This window comes from Procambarus clarkii, chromosome 86, assembly GCF_040958095.1.
Source record: "Procambarus clarkii isolate CNS0578487 chromosome 86, FALCON_Pclarkii_2.0, whole genome shotgun sequence".
In the NCBI taxonomy this organism is placed as follows: domain Eukaryota; kingdom Metazoa; phylum Arthropoda; class Malacostraca; order Decapoda; family Cambaridae; genus Procambarus; species Procambarus clarkii.
Genome location: NC_091235.1, coordinates 5,122,169 through 5,138,367, shown reverse-complemented (window position 1 = coordinate 5,138,367; position 16,199 = coordinate 5,122,169). Strand labels below are relative to the sequence as shown.

The window sequence follows — 16,199 nt, the reverse complement described above, 5'->3', positions numbered from 1 at the left end:
GACAAGGACTGGCTATTTAGCATGGGTTCTACACGATCAAAGGGGGGGGGGGGGAACAGACAAAAAAAAGTTCCCATATGAGCACATTAGATTTGTTTTCTGTATCAGAATAGTGAAGAATTGGATTGCGCTGTGAAGTGGGGGAGGCAGACTCCTTACACAGCTTCAAATGTAGATAGAGCCGGTCGGCCGAGCGGACAGCACGCTGGACTTGTGATCCTGTGGTCCTGGGTTCGATCCCAGGCGCCGGCGAGAAACAATGGGCAAAGTTTCTTTCACCCTATGCCCCTGTTACCTAGCAGTAAAATAGGTACCTGGGTGTTAGTCAGCTGTCACGGGCTGCTTCCTGGGGGTGGAGGCCTGGTCGAGGACCGGGCCGCGGGGACACTAAAAAAAAAGCCCCGAAATCATCTCCAGATAACCTGCAGATATATAACGGAGCCCAATATGCCCTCCAGCCTTTATTATTGCATTATATGTGAGCCCAGCTTCAGACACGAGGGCTCTCCAGGATAACCTGATTGTTGTGGAGGTTGCGGGCCGCCCCTCGCCCGCTTGCTCCAACAGGTCACCCGCCTGTAGGACGTCCAAGCCTATCACATATTATTCAATCTACACAGTAAAATAACAACGTATTGGAGTGAACGATATGGAAGAAAATGCAGAATAGAACCAGTAAGGAGCAGAGGTGCCATAGGCACAATCAGAGAACACTGTATAAACATCAGAGGTCCACGGTTGTTCAACGTCCTCCCAGCGAGCATAAGAAATATTGCCGGAACAACCGTGCACATCTTCAAGAGGAAGCTAGATTGTTTCCTGCAAGGAGTGCCGGACCAACCGGGCTGTGGTGGGTATGTGGGCCTGCGGGTCGCTCCAAGCAACAGCCTGGTGGACCAAACTCTCACAACTCAAGCCTGGCCTCGGGCCGGGCTTGGGGAGTAGAAGTACTCCCAGAACCCCATCAAGCAGGTATCAACCAGGTACACATCAAGCCTGGCCCCGGGCCGGGCTTGTGGAGTAAAAGAACTCTATTGCAGTGGTTCTCAATGAGTTTAGAACAATGTAACCCTTTTATCATGTCAATGTCATTCTTCCTTTTCCAAGATTGACTCAAAAGTTGTATTCCAACCCGTAGAATCGTAGTTTGTAGACAGATCAATATTCCAATAATTCCATTCCAACCTCTCCTCCCATCTCCCCGAAACCCTAAAATTCTTCACACGGGGGTAATTTGCCCCTGGGTTAGAACCTGTGATTACTGGGTGTTCGTGTGTACCCAGCGTGTATTGGTGTGCCCATTGTTTGTGTTGGGTCGGTACTCGTGTCTTATCTCAGCCGTGTTGGTGGTGTTTGCTCAACACTTGAGGTGTGATGTGTACCTCTTGTCACCCACCAACTGGATATGTTAGTGTCGTCTGGCCTGGCGTGCGCTGTACGGGCTATTCACGCCCGTGCCACCTCTTGCACCGCCACATCTTGGGTGGCTTAATTTTCTTCACTCAATGTGGGGTGGGTGGGGCCAGTCCCAGCAGCGTTTAGGATTTGATGCGTCCCCCTTCCTTGAGGCTTGTATGTAGTGCCAATTTGTGTGTACTCTCCTAGTTGTTCTCACCTAGGTGTGTTTGCGGGGGTTGAGCTCTGGCTCTTTGGTCCCGCCTCTCAACTGTCAATCAACTGGTGTACAGATTCCTGAGCCTACTGGGCTCTATCATATCTACATTTGAAACTGTGTATGGAGTCACCTTCCACCACATCACTGCCTAATGCATTCCACCTGTTAACTATTCTGACACTGAAAAAGTTCTTTCTAACGTCTCTGTGGTTCATGTGGGTATCCACCTGTGTCCCCTTGTTCTCGTACCGCCCGTGTTAAACAGTTTATCTTTATCTACCCTGTCAATTCCTCTGAGAAATTTGTAGGTGATGAATTCTTTGTAGGTGGAGTGTGTGTGTGTGTACTTACCTAATTGTGCTTGCGGGGGTTGAGCTCTGGCTCTTTGGTCCCGTGTGTGTGTGTGGGGGGGGGGGGGTAGAGAGAGGATCACCTTACCTTGTGTAGCTTTTGGCTATCAACAGCCCCGTGGCTCGGTCTCCTACCAGGCCTTCCGGTTGCTGGACTGGTCAACCAAGCTGTTGGACGCTGCTGCTCGCAGCCTGACTTACGGGTCACAGCCTGATTGATCAGGTATCCTTTGGAGGTGTTTATCCAGTTCTCTTGAACACTGAGGGGTCGGCCAGTTATGCCCCTTATGTGTAGTGGAAGCGTGTTGAACAGTCTCGGGCTTCTGATGTTGATAGAGTTCTCTCAGAGTACCTGTTGCACCTCTGCTCTTCAACGGGGGTATTCTGCACATCCTGCCATGCCTCCTGGTCTCAAATGATGTTATTTCTGTGTGCAGGTTTGGGACCAGCCCCTCTACTATTTTCCACATGTAAGTTATTATGTATCTCTCCCGCCTGCGCTCAAGAGAATACAGATTTAGGCTCTTTAGTCGGTCCCAATAATAAAGATGACTTAAAAGAGGGAATTATCAGGGGGAAGCGCCAAGCCATCAGGACTATATAGCACTAGGAAGGTGTCAGGATAAGGATTTGGGATGGGACGGGGGGAAGGAATGGTGCCCAACCACTTGGACGGTCGGGGATTGAACGAGCCTGACGGGACGGGGGAGGGGGGGGGGACGCAACGAGCGTGCTCCACTTAGGTAATTACTCTCACTCTGCATGTCCAACCACTTGGGCTGGACGGTAGAGCGACGGTCTCGCTTCATGCAGGTCGGCGTTCAATCCCCGACCGTCCAAGTGGTTGGGCACCATTCCTTCCCTCCGTCCCATTCCAAATCCTTATCCTAAACCCTTCCCAGTGTTATATAGTCGTGATGGCTTGGCGCTTTCCCCCTGATTGTTCCCTTCACTCGTGTGTCAGCAAGGCAGACAGCCCGCCTATCATAACACTATATTCCACATTTTCGTAAGTTCTCACACCTCTCAACATCTTCCTTACTTTTTTAAAAGAAAAAATGAGACAGTGTGAGTGTTGCGGAGGACAAGTTAAAGACTGTGTTTGGCGCCATTTATGTGAGGACGGAGTAATGTGTGCGACTCAAGGTCCTCTTGCCGCCCCAGTCACAGTGTTTACCTTGTAATATTCTCACACACATTAGCAGGCCGGATGGCTACCTCTTGGCGGCGGCTGCTGGCCGGCTTGTTGGTTGGTTGGCGGCTGCTGGCCGGCTTGTTGGTTGGCGGCTGCTGGCCGGCTTCTTGGTTGGTTGGCGGCTGCTGGCCGGCTTGTTGGTTGGTTGGCGGCTGCTGGCCGGCTTCTTGGTTGGTTGGCGGCTGCTGGCCGGCTTCTTGGTTGGTTGGCGGCTGCTGGCCGGCTTCTTGGTTGGTTGGCGGCTGCTGGCCGGCTTCTTGGTTGGTTGGCGGCGGCTGGCCGGCTTCTTGGTTGGTTGGCGGCGGCTGGCCGGCTTCTTGGTTGGTTGGCGGCTGCTGGCCGGCTTCTTGGTTGGCGGCTGCTGGCCGGCTTCTTGGTTGGTTGGCGGCTGCTGGCCGGCTTCTTGGTTGGCGGCTGCTGGCCGGCTTCTTGGTTGGTTGGCGGCTGCTGGCCGGCTTCTTGGTTGGTTGGCGGCTGCTGGCCGGCTTCTTGGTTGGTTGGCGGCTGCTGGCCGGCTTCTTGGTTGGCTGGCGGCGGCTGGCCGCCTTGTTGTGATGTGAGGAGGCAGAGGGGGGAGGGTGTTATGATGTGAGGCAAAGGGGGGGGGGGTGTTGTGATGTGAGGAGGCAGAGGGAGGGGGGGTGTTGTGATGTGAGGAGGCAGAGGGGGGGGGTGTTGTGATGTGAGGAGGCAGAGGGGGGGTGTTGTGATGTGAGGAGGCAGAGGGGGGTGTTGTGATGTGAGGAGGCAGAGGGGGGGTGTTGTGATGTGAGGAGGCAGAGGGGGGGGTGTTGTGATGTGAGGAGGCAGAGGGGGGGGGTGTTGTGATGTGAGGAGGCAGAGGGGGGGGGTGTTGTGATGTGAGGAGGCAGAGGGGGGGGGGTGTTGTGATGTGAGGAGGCAGAGGGGGGTGTTGTGATGTGAGGAGGCAGAGGGGGGGGGTGTTGTGATGTGAGGAGGCAGAGGGGGGGGGGTGTTGTGATGTGAGGAGGCAGAGGGGGGGGTGTTGTGATGTGAGGAGGCAGAGGGGGGGGTTGTGATGTGAGGAGGCAGAGGGGGGGTGTTGTGATGTGAGGAGGCAGAGGGGGGGAGTGTTGTGATGTGAGGAGGCAGAGGGGGGGGGGTGTTGTGATGTGAGGAGGCAGAGGGGGGGGTGTTGTGATGTGAGGAGGCAGAGGGGGGGGGGGGGTGTTGTGATGTGAGGAGGCAGAGGGGGCGGGGTGTTGTGATGTGAGGAGGCAGAGGGGGGTGTTGTGATGTGAGGAGGCAGAGGGGGGGGGGTGTTATGATGAGGCAAAGGGGGGGTGTTGTGATGTGAGGTGGCAGAGGGGGGGGTGTTGTGATGTGAGGAGGCAGAGGGGGGTGTTGTGATGTGAGGAGGCAGAGGGGGGGGTGTTGTGATGTGAGGAGGCAGAGGGGGGGGTGTTGTGATGTGAGGAGGCAGAGGGGGGGGGGTGTTGTGATGTGAGGAGGCAGAGGGGGGGTGTTGTGATGTGAGGAGGCAGAGGGGGGGGTTGTGATGTGAGGAGGCAGAGGGGGGGGGTTGTGATGTGAGGAGGCAGAGGGGGGTGTTATGATGAGGCAAAGGGGGGGGGGTGTTGTGATGTGAGGAGGCAGGGGGAGGGGTGTTGTGATGTGAGGAGGCAGAGGGGGGGGGTGTTGTGATGTGAGGAGGCAGAGGGGGGTATTGTGATGTGAGGAGGCAGAGGGGGGGGTGTTGTGATGTGAGGAGGCAGAGGGGGGGGGGTGTTGTGATGTGAGGAGGCAGAGGGGGGGGTGTTGTGATGTGAGGAGGCAGAGGGGGGGTGTTGTGATGTGAGGAGGCAGAGGGGGGGGTGTTGTGATGTGAGGAGGCAGAGGGGGGGGTGTTGTGATGTGAGGAGGCAGAGGGGGGGTGTTGTGATGTGAGGAGGCAGAGGGGGGGGGGTGTTGTGATGTGAGGAGGCAGAGGGGGGGGGTGTTGTAATGTGAGGAGGCAGAGGGGGGGGGGTGTTGTGATGTGAGGAGGCAGAGGGGGGGTGTTGTGATGTGAGGAGGCAGAGGGGGGGTGTTGTGATGTGAGGAGGCAGAGGGGGGGGTTGTGATGTGAGGAGGCAGAGGGGGGGGGTGTTATGATGAGGCAAAGGGGGGGGGGTGTTGTGATGTGAGGAGGCAGGGGGAGGGGTGTTGTGATGAGAGGAGGCAGAGGGGGGGGGGGTGTTGTGATGTGAGGAGGCAGAGGGGGGGGTGTTGTGATGTGAGGAGGCAGAGGGGGGGGGGGTGTTGTGATGTGAGGAGGCAGAGGGGGGGGGTTGTGATATGAGGAGGCAGAGGGGGGGGGGTGTTGTGATGTGAGGAGGCAGAGGGGGGTGTTGTGATGTGAGGAGGCAGAGGGGGGTGTTGTGATGTGAGGAGGCAGAGGGGGGGTGTTGTGATGTGAGGAGGCAGAGGGGGGGTGTTGTGATGTGAGGAGGCAGAGGGGGGGGGGTGTTGTGATGTGAGGAGGCAGAGGGGGGGGGTGTTGTGATGTGAGGAGGCAGAGGGGGGGGGTGTTGTGATGTGAGGAGGCAGAGGGGGGGGGGGTGTTGTGATGTGAGGAGGCAGAGGGGGGGGTGTTGTGATGTGAGGAGGCAGAGGGGGGGGTGTTGTGATGTGAGGAGGCAGAGGGGGGGTGTTGTGATGTGAGGAGGCAGAGGGGGGGTTGTGATGTGAGGAGGCAGAGGGGGGGGGTTGTGATGTGAGGAGGCAGAGGGGGGGGGTGTTATGATGAGGCAAAGTGGGGGGTGTTGTGATGTGAGGAGGCAGGGGGAGGGGTGTTGTGATGTGAGGAGGCAGAGGGGGGGGGTGTTGTGATGTGAGGAGGCAGAGGGGGGTATTGTGATGTGAGGAGGCAGAGGGGGGGGTGTTGTGATGTGAGGAGGCAGAGGGGGGGGGTGTTGTGATGTGAGGAGGCAGAGGGGGGGGGGTGTTGTGATGTGAGGAGGCAGAGGGGGGGTGTTGTGATGTGAGGAGGCAGAGGGGGGGGGTGTTGTGATGTGAGGAGGCAGAGGGGGGGGTGTTGTGATGTGAGGAGGCAGAGGGGGGGTGTTGTGATGTGAGGAGGCAGAGGGGGGGTGTTGTGATGTGAGGAGGCAGAGGGGGGGGTGTTGTGATGTGAGGAGGCAGAGGGGGGGGTGTTGTGATGTGAGGAGGCAGAGGGGGGGGGTGTTGTGATGTGAGGAGGCAGAGGGGGGGTGTTGTGATGTGAGGAGGCAGAGGGGGGGGTTGTGATGTGAGGAGGCAGAGGGGGGGGGGTGTTGTGATGTGAGGAGGCAGAGGGGGGGGGTGTTGTGATGTGAGGAGGCAGAGGGGGGGGTGTTGTGATGTGAGGAGGCAGAGGGGGGGTGTTGTGATGTGAGGAGGCAGAGGGGGGGGTGTTGTGATGTGAGGAGGCAGAGGGGGGGGTGTTGTGATGTGAGGAGGCAGAGGGGGGGGTGTTGTGATGTGAGGAGGCAGAGGGGGGGGGGTGTTGTGATGTGAGGAGGCAGAGGGGGGGTGTTGTGATGTGAGGAGGCAGAGGGGGGGGTTGTGATGTGAGGAGGCAGAGGGGGGGGGTGTTATGATGAGGCAAAGGGGGGGGGGTGTTGTGATGTGAGGAGGCAGGGGGAGGGGTGTTGTGATGTGAGGAGGCAGAGGGGGGGGTGTTGTGATGTGAGGAGGCAGAGGGGGGTGTTGTGATGTGAGGAGGCAGAGGGGGGGGGTGTTGTGATGTGAGGAGGCAGAGGGGGGGGGGGTGTTGTGATGTGAGGAGGCAGAGGGGGGGGGTTGTGATGTGAGGAGGCAGAGGGGGGGGGTGTTGTGATGTGAGGAGGCAGAGGGGGGTGTTGTGATGTGAGGATGCAGAGGGGGGGGGTGTTGTGATGTGAGGAGGCAGAGGGGGGGTGTTGTGATGTGAGGAGGCAGAGGGGGGGTGTTGTGATGTGAGGAGGCAGAGGGGGGGGGTGTTGTGATGTGAGGAGGCAGAGGGGGGTGTTGTGATGTGAGGAGGCAGAGGGGGGGTTGTGATGTGAGGAGGCAGAGGGGGGGGGTGTTGTGATGTGAGGAGGCAGAGGGGGGGAGTGTTGTGATGTGAGGAGGTAGAGGGGGGGTGTTGTGATGTGAGGAGGTAGAGGGGGGGGTGTTGTGATGTGAGGAGGTAGAGGGGGGGGTGTTGTGATGTGAGGTAGAGGGGGGGGGGGTGTTGTGATGTGAGGAGGCAGAGGGGGGGGGGTGTACTAGAGGGGCATGAGTGTGGAGGAAGTAGTGGTTGTTAGAGGGAAATGTGAAATACTGCACAGGTTGTGTTGATGTGGGAGGGGGGATGGAGAGGTGGGGGGGGAGGGGGGACGAAGAAGAGGAGGAGGGGTGGAGGAGGGGGGCGGAGAGAGCAGGGCTACCGGAGGCTGGAGAAAATCAATATGGCAGCTACTGCAGGTTGCTAGTGTGTGCGCGTGTGTACGCGCCTCTGTACGTGTGTGCACGTTAGTGTTTGTACCTACAGGATGGTGTGCACATGTACACGGTTCACTAATGTGTGCTCTGAGTGTTGTAGATGCTAGGCTAGAGCTTAAGCTCTTCAACTTCGCCTGTCCAGAGAATGGTTGTCAAAGACTAATGCGTTGACGCCACATTTAAATTGTTGCTATCACGTGTTACTGTGAAGTTACGAATAGAATTGGCTTCAACTGGCCGCTCATCTGGTTGATTACATCTGCCCATCCCTGCATGATGCTCTCCTCTCTCTCGCAACACTAGCACAGCCTTGTTGCTAAGTTCCGCACACTAACGTGTTCCATTATGATGTTACAAATGCATTTGACAAATGTGACCATGGAGCAACTGCTCATAAAATGTGGTACAGTGGTATACCAGGCAAAATGGGACGATTTATTTGAAATCTGGCAACAGGTCACAGAGTACACACAAGCCAAACAGACCCAAGCCGGAGCAGTCCTTGTGTCACCGCTTACCCCTATAGCTGACAACATGTAAACCACACCTCTAGAGTCCTTCTTTGCTGTTGACCAGACCACACACTAGAAGCTGAAGGGGACGACGACGTTTCGGTTCGTCCTGGACCATTCTCAAGTCGAATGATCAATGTCATCGACTTGAGAATGGTCCAGGACGGACCGAAACGTCGTCGTCCCTTCACTTTCTAGTGTGTGGTCTGGTCAACATACTTCAGCCACGTTATTGTGACTCATCGCCTTCTTTGCTGTCATACTAAAATCAGAAGACCAGATTGTTTCGGCGGAATACACTTGAGAACTACGAGCATAACAACATCTTCCACTTGGCAGATATTTAAAAAAAAAATGAACACATTTCTTTTAGGCAAAAATACATACATACATACATATATACATACATATATATATACATACATACATACATACATACATACATATTGTACATAGGTTATAAGCAAATCTTGTTATTGATGGGTAGGTAGGTCGCCTACAGCCTCTAGTACACAGAACTTTACGGCCATAATGTGGGGTATAAACATCAAAAGACTTCAAAGTAAATGACATAACAAATTTCAATAATGAAGTAGAGAAATAAAGTGACAATTAAAACATGATGGATGTAACCTCAAAATTGTAACAGAACAACAGATAGTAATTTTACAAAATAAGCAGAATAAATACAATGTTATGTTCTTCACACTGCAGACAACAGCAGCAGAACAGGTTCAGAAATTCATGTTCAATAACAGCAAAACATTGGTTGACATTCAAGAAGTAAGGTTACAGAGTTTACAGTTTATCAGCCGGGCTGTGGTGGGTATGTGGGCCTGCGGGCCGCTCCAGGCAACAGCCTGGTGGACCAAACTCTCACAAGTCAAGCCTGGCCTCGGGCCGGGCTTGGGGAGTAGAACAAGTCCCAGAACCCCATCAACCAGGTATCAACCAGTAGGTAGTTCTTAGTTTCTCTTTTAAAACATAACAAAACTCCAACTGCTTACGGTTGACCTGGAGAGATGCCTACCCACAGTGCTCACATTTTAAATTGTTGTTCACTCACAACCAGGATGTGACCTGCGCGTCAACCTGACCTCAGGGAGAAGATCCGTTCAAGGGAATGGGTTGGGATGACTATGTAATCAATGCTATTATCTACACTTTTTTTGTTAGATATATACAAGAGATGTTACATTCTCGTACAGCCACTAGTACGCGTAGCGTTTCGGGCAGGTCCCTGGAATACGATCCCCGCCGCGAAGAATCTTTGTTACAACCAAGTACACATTTTACTGTTGCGTTTAACAGAGGCTACAGTTAAGGAATTACGCCCAGTAAATCCTCCCCGGCCAGGATACGAACCCATGACAAAGGGCTCGCGGAACGCCAGGCGAGTGTCTTACCACTACACCACAGAGACTGGTACTTGCCATGGTTACTTTAGGTTAGAATACATTTGGTTATGTTAATATGGTGTATTATTGGTGATAATGTGAAATGTGGAATTCTAAAACTATTTTAGTATAACCGAGAATTCCATTTACAGAAAACACACATTCTTAAAAGAAACCGTTTTCAGCATACATTTTAAATTTTAAACCAACGAGATATAATACATAAAAGTTTATAACTTGAGAATAATCTCTTTATGACAAAGGTTCACTTGCCAGTTTACAAGTAGACCATTACATGAACTGTAATATGCTTTCATACCCTCACAAATGTCCAGATAACTATCCCTGTGGTTTGAATGTGGGCGTGGTGCGTCATTGTGGTGGGTGTGCTCTGAGGACGGGCTCCCTTGCACCCACGGCAAAACACGTAAATTACTGGGAGAGTCTCGGGATAATGTCTGGGGCCGAGATGAGATACATCACATGATGTGTACATTACCTGCTTGATGGGGTTCTGGGAGTTGTTCTTCTCCCCAAGCAACCCCATTGCTGAATTGTGAGAGTTTGGTCCACCAGGCTGTTGCTTGGAGCGGCCCGCAGGCCCACATACCCACCACAGCCCTGTTGATCCGGAACTTCTCTTAGAAAACAGTCCAGTTTTCTCTTGAAGATGTCCACGGTTGTTCCGGCAATATTTGTTATAGTCGCTTTGAGGACGTTGAACAACCGTGGACCTCTGATGTTTATACAGTGCTCCACTGATTGTGCCTATGGCACCCCTGCTCTTCACTGGTTCTTTTCTCCATTTTCTTCCATATCGTTCACTCATTTTCACATTGAAAATACTGGAAGATCAGATCGCAAATATGCATAATGAAGTAACTTGATTGAAGCGAAACAGAAATGAGCCCAGTGAAACATTTCCAGCAAGCATTAGAAATATTGGTGGAACAAAGGTTTGTTGTGCCTTCGTTCAAAACGAACAACCCTAGTATTGGAGGCACTGAGATAAGTTCTTGCCGGGTCAACCAGGCTGTTGGACGCCCGGTTATGTTCATCAGTCTTAATGACTAACATACGAGCCACTGCCAGTAACAGCCTTACCTATGAGTTACCACCTAAAAATCCACGGGCCTTGCTTAGGCTACGAGAGTAGAATTACCCGGGAGGCTTCATGGCCGTTATGGTGGTGACCAGGCTGGTGGTGGTGACCAGGCTGGTGGTGGTGACAAGGCTGGTGGTGGTGACCAGGCTGTTGGTGGTGACCAGGCTGGTGGTGGTGACCAGGCTGGTGGTGGTGACCAGGCTGTTGGTGGTGACCAGGCTGGTGGTGGTGACCAGGCTGGTGGTGGTGACCAGGCTGGTGGTCGCAGACATTTGTTAATGTCATTACAAAGCCACTCCTTCAGCGCCGGAGAAATTGCTGACCTGGAGAGCTTACAAAGATCCTTTACCGCTTGAATCCACTCTATAAGTCATCTTAATTATTGGGACCGATTAAAAGTTCTAAATCTGTGCTCTCTAGAGGGCAAGCGGGAGAGATGCACAGTAATCTACACGTAGAACATATTAGAGGGACTGATAACAAATTTGAACATGGAGATTACATCACATGAGACCAGGAGACATGGCAGGATGTGCAGAATACCCCCGTTGAAGAGCAGAGGTGCAACAGGTACTCTGAGAGAGAACTATCAACATCAAGGGCCCAAGACCTTACAACACATAAGAGACATAACTTATGGCCGGCCTCTAGCAGTGTTCAAGAATGAACTCGACAGACAATTCCGAAGAATACCTGATCAATCAGGCTGTGATGCATACGTCATGGTTTACCAGTAGAGCAACCAGGTCTGGTTGGAGACCGGGCCGCGTGGCCATTGATCCCCGGAAGTTTCAAAGAGTAGGTACGCAACTAGGCTACGCTAGGGGGACACTAAGCCCCGAAAACACCTCAAGGTTAGGTAGACCACTAACACTAGTGGCCTCGACAAGGACAGGAAGCTGGCGGCTTGTCGAAGGTCACCCCCTCCCCTCTATTTGCCTTTATATTCTTTTCTAGTTAGATTTTAAAATTTAACAGTCTGGTATTTACGGCTTCGGCGGGTAGGCGGTTCCACGGGTTAATAACCTTGTGGGTGAAAAAGCATCGCCTGTTCTCAGTCCAACATTGTGGCTTGTTGAGCTTGAACCCGTTGCTCCTTGTTTGTGTTACATCTGACCTGTTGAAGACATTTTCCGGATTAACATCCTCCAAGTTGTTCAGTATTTTAAGTTACAATAAAATCCGCCCTGTCATGCCTGGTTGGCAGTGTTGTTAGCCTCGTGGCCCTCTACCGTGTCTGATACGTGAACTGACTTGGCTCTGGAATGATTTTTGTTGCCCGGTGTTGCACCTTCTCCAGAGCAGCTGTGTCCTTCTGAAGATGAGACGAAGACTATATGCCGTGACAACGCAAAATGCTGAGTGATTAGATCAAGAATGAGAGGTCGACCACACACCCGTCCACCAGAGCCGATCGCTACTGGCTGTTGACTACTAATTTACTCTGTAAATGGGTAGTGGCTGTAAATGAGGCAGTAGAAGTACTGCCATAAATTTCAATTACGCGTTCTCTCAAGTTTGCAAGGTACATTAATACAAGGGTTTTTCTTCTAGGTAATTGTCAAAATCTACACTCGCCCCCCCCCCCCCATTCATAGTTCAGCCGGAAAAATAGTAATCACTTCTGTACTTCCGAAATTGACTGGTCATGAAAGTGTAACTGTACCGGTAATGGTGTAACTGTACCGGTAATGGAATCCGGAATGGCGGTGTGTTCACTCACAGGATGAGTGGCGCTGCCCAATAAACTCGCCCCTCGGGGCAAAATTACATTACAATTATGTATACAAGCCGATATGTATAATATCTGAGGAAGATATTAACAAAAACAAAATTCATAACAACGTACACGAACATAGAAACAAAATGCAATAATCCACATTTACAAATGTGAACATTATTTAAATAGTAGAGTGTTAGTGGAGGGTTAAACGCCCCGCAGTGTGTCACGGCATCAATCAGTTTTCAATTCAATATCTTTATTATGCACCCCATACCCATCATGTGAGCGGTGGTGGTGGGAAGGGTTACAGAGGCACATAATGGGTTCAGGAACTGAACCACAGAGTTCGTTTAGGTCAGCAAGTGACAATCTTTTGACGCTAGTTACACAATTGTTAGTGTTATATATACAATTATTTACACAAATACTGTACCAATAATCTTTCTATATGACAAATGATTCAACTTAAGGGCCACAAGTCACTATACAAGGCACTTTACATCGATGCATAATGATATAACTAATTGTCCAGTGTCGGGTTGAACGCTGCTCTGCTGGAGTAGAGAGGTTCACAACTCAAGAACATCTACTCTCTGCTTCTTGTTTTGGGGAGGGAGCTCACAAGTCAAGCCTGGCCTCGGGCCGGGCTTGGGGAGTAGAACAACTCCCAGAACCCCATCAAGCAGGTATGCTAGCAGGAGTCCTTTACCTGCTGCCCATAATGTACGATACAGACCGTCACTTTCCTTTCTATAACAACACTTCTCGGATGATTTCTGAGTCTTTCGTTTAGCTCACGGTTACCTTGCGGTTATTCCAAGGATCAGCGTCCCCGCGGCCCGGTCCTCGACGAGGCCTCCTGGTTGCTGGTTTGGTCAACCAGGCTGTTGGACGCGGCTGCTCGCAGCCTGACGTATGAGTCACAGCCTGGTTGATCAGGTATCCTTTGGAGATGTTTATCCAGTTCCCTCTTGAGCACTGTGAGGCGTCGGCCAGTTATACCCCTTATGTGTAGTGGAAGCGTGTTGAACAGTCTCGGGCCTCTGATGTTGATAGTTCACAGTACCTGTTGCACCTCTGCTCTTCAACGGGGGTAATTGATACCTCCCAAATAATAATCTAACATTTGGGCCACATTTACAATATGGGCAGAAGACGTATCAGACCAGAGGCGACACGCCTCACTGACCCAACAAGCTCGCGTGTATTATGTTGACCAGACCACACACTAGAAATTGAAGGGACGACGACGTTTCGGTCCGTCCTGGACCATTCTCAAGTCGATTGTGATGAGGAGGTAGGGACAGGCAATAAATAGGCAAGAGAGAGCTGAGGAGGAAAGTCAGGTGTAGGGGATAGTAGTAATGAGAACTGCAGCAGGCATATTGGCCCATACGAGGCAGCTCCCATTATAACCACCGAAGGAGATAGTAATAGGAAAAAGAAGAGGATAGCAAGGATAGGAGGATCGCGTGTATTATCATCATATAATAAACACAGGAGTTCACTGGAGCACACATCCTTACGGGAGGCCAGTGTTCCAGGGGAAGGGGGAGGCGCAGGTGCTGCTCTGCTCCACAACGGGGGGAATGTCTACATTTCTTCTCTTAGTTGCAAGTTTTGCAGCTTCGTCTGCAATGTCATTTCCTATTATTCCCGCCCTAGATGGTGGTGATGGCTTCCTAGCTTTTCAGAACTAGAAAATAAGTTCGAAATACAAGAGGATACGTTGTGTTGTGATTATTTGGATGAGTTGTATAGTCATTCGTCAGATTTGAGTATCATCTTTTAGTGAATATTACTGATTGGGGCCGCAAGTCCATCTCTAGTTCCTGAAGGAGCTGGAGTAGAGGAACTATATGAGCTGCAAAATTACTGAGCCCAGGCAGCCAGGCTGTGCTTCATATGTCAGGCTGCAAGCAGCCGCGTCCAACAGCCTGATTGACCAGTCCAGTAACTAGGAGGCCTGGTCGACGACCGGGCCGCGGGGACGCTAAGCAGAGGTGGCACGGGCATGAATAGCCCGTAAGTGGTGGCTCTTTTGAGCCATTACCAGTATCAAGAGCTGATACTGGAGATCTGTACTCACCTAGTTGTGCTTGCCTAGTTGTGCTTGCGGGGGTTGAGCTCTGGCTCTTTGGTCCCGCCTCTCAACTGTCAATCAACAGGTGCACAGGTTCCTGAGCCTATTGGGCTCTATCATATCTACACTTGAAACATGGACAAGTGTAGATATGTCGCACCTCCACTATCTGTGGAGGTGCTCCTGCACCCTGCGTGACGGGAGATGTCTCCCGTGTGACTGTGACTCTTTGTTACAATGTGAGGTAAACTATATGTGTATACCATTCTTCCAGGGGAGGACGGGTGACGTGAGAGGAGAGACGTGGGACAGTATGGGTGGGAGGGGAGACAAGACAGAAGGGTGGGGGTGAGGAAGCGAGGCAGTAGTGGGGAGAGAGAGGGAGAGAGGACGGAAGACTCTGAGGAAGGTAAATATTGTCAGTAAAGGGAGGAGAATAGGGTAAATAACCATTAGCGCTGAGGAGTGAGAGAGACGCCGGGGGAGAATAGAGAGCCCAGAGAGAGGGGGGGGGGAGGAACACCATTCTCTCTCACCTAAGAATGTATTTCAAGAATTATTTCTTATCCATTTCAATATCGAAGGTAAGAGTGGTGAGAGGTTACAGGGAGAGGGATGGGAGAGCAAGACAGGAGAGAACCAGGGACGATGGGAAAGGAGGTAGTCAGCGGGAGGGGAAGAGTGATGGCAAGTATTAAGAGAAGGTTTGTATTCACGGCCGCCATTTTCCCCAAACCTCCACATTTTCTTTAACCTGCTCATATCTTTACCTTTTTCCCCGACCCTCTTGTCTTTCTTATTGCTTTCTTTTCTTGGTCATTTGGCGTTTAGAACGCCATTAATTTCCTAAGTGTTCGCTCCTTGCTGTTGGTTCCTCCCGTTGTCTTCAATGTTTTTAGTCTGGTAAATATACGTTGTTGAAGGTTTGAGCTCCGACGTTATTACCACGTTGTGCTTGTGGGGGTTGAGCTCTGGCTCTTTGGTCCCGCCTCTCAACTGTCAAACAACTGGTGTACAGGTTCCTGAGCCTACTGGGCTCTATCATATCTACATTTGAAGCTGGGTATGGAGTCAGCCTCCACCACATCACTGTCTAATGCATTCCATCTGTTAACTACTCTGACACTGAAACAATTCTTTCTAACGTCCCTGTGGCTCATTTGGGTACTAAGCTTCCACCTGTGTCCCCTTGTCCGTGTTCTACCCGTGCTAAATATCTTGTACTTATCTAACCTGTCAATTCCTTTTGAAGATTTTATAGGCGGTGATCATGTCTTCCCCTAACTCTTCTGTCTTATAGGGACGTGAGGTTTAGCTCCCGTGGCCTGTCCTCGTAGCTCACACCTCTTAGTTCTGGGACTAGTCTGTTGACATACCTCTGACTCTTTTCTACCTTATGTTTAACTAGGTACGGAATCCAGGCTGGAGCTGCATACTCCAGGATTGGTCTGACATAGGTGGTATACAAGGTCCTGAATGTTCCATTACACAAATTTCTAAAGGCAGTTCTTTTGTTGGCTAATCTAACATGTGCTGCTGCTGATATCACTTCGATGTGGCTCTATTGTGAAAACCTCCTGGAGCCACGTGGCTCCGGCCGTCGTTGCCACGTGGCTCCGGCCGTCGTTGCCACGTGGCTCCGGCCGTCGTTGCCACGTGGCTCCGGCCGTCGTTGCCACGTGGCTCCGGCCGTCGTTGCCACGTGGCTCCGGCCGTCGTTGCCACGTGGCTCCGGCCGTCGTTGCCACGTGGCTCCGGCCGTCGTTGCCA

The 16,199-nt window shown here is 51.9% G+C and overlaps 2 protein-coding genes across 39 annotated transcripts in view; one reads left to right on the top strand and one right to left on the bottom strand.

Moving 5' to 3' along the window:
* The window catches only part of LOC138358749 (skin secretory protein xP2-like), a 109,557-nt gene extending 99,492 nt beyond the window's left edge, over positions 1 to 10,065 (bottom strand). The window contains exons 1-2 of the mRNA XM_069316919.1: positions 10,018 to 10,065; positions 3,143 to 3,705 (exon numbers count right to left, since the gene is read on the bottom strand). Of these exons, the coding sequence (XP_069173020.1) occupies positions 3,143 to 3,705; positions 10,018 to 10,065 (611 nt within the window). The remainder of the gene's footprint in view (positions 1 to 3,142; positions 3,706 to 10,017) is intronic.
* LOC123768787 (prominin-1) overlaps positions 1 to 16,199 on the top strand; it is a 274,739-nt gene that overhangs the window by 99,691 nt on the left and 158,849 nt on the right. The gene's annotated exons all lie outside the window — the stretch shown is intronic.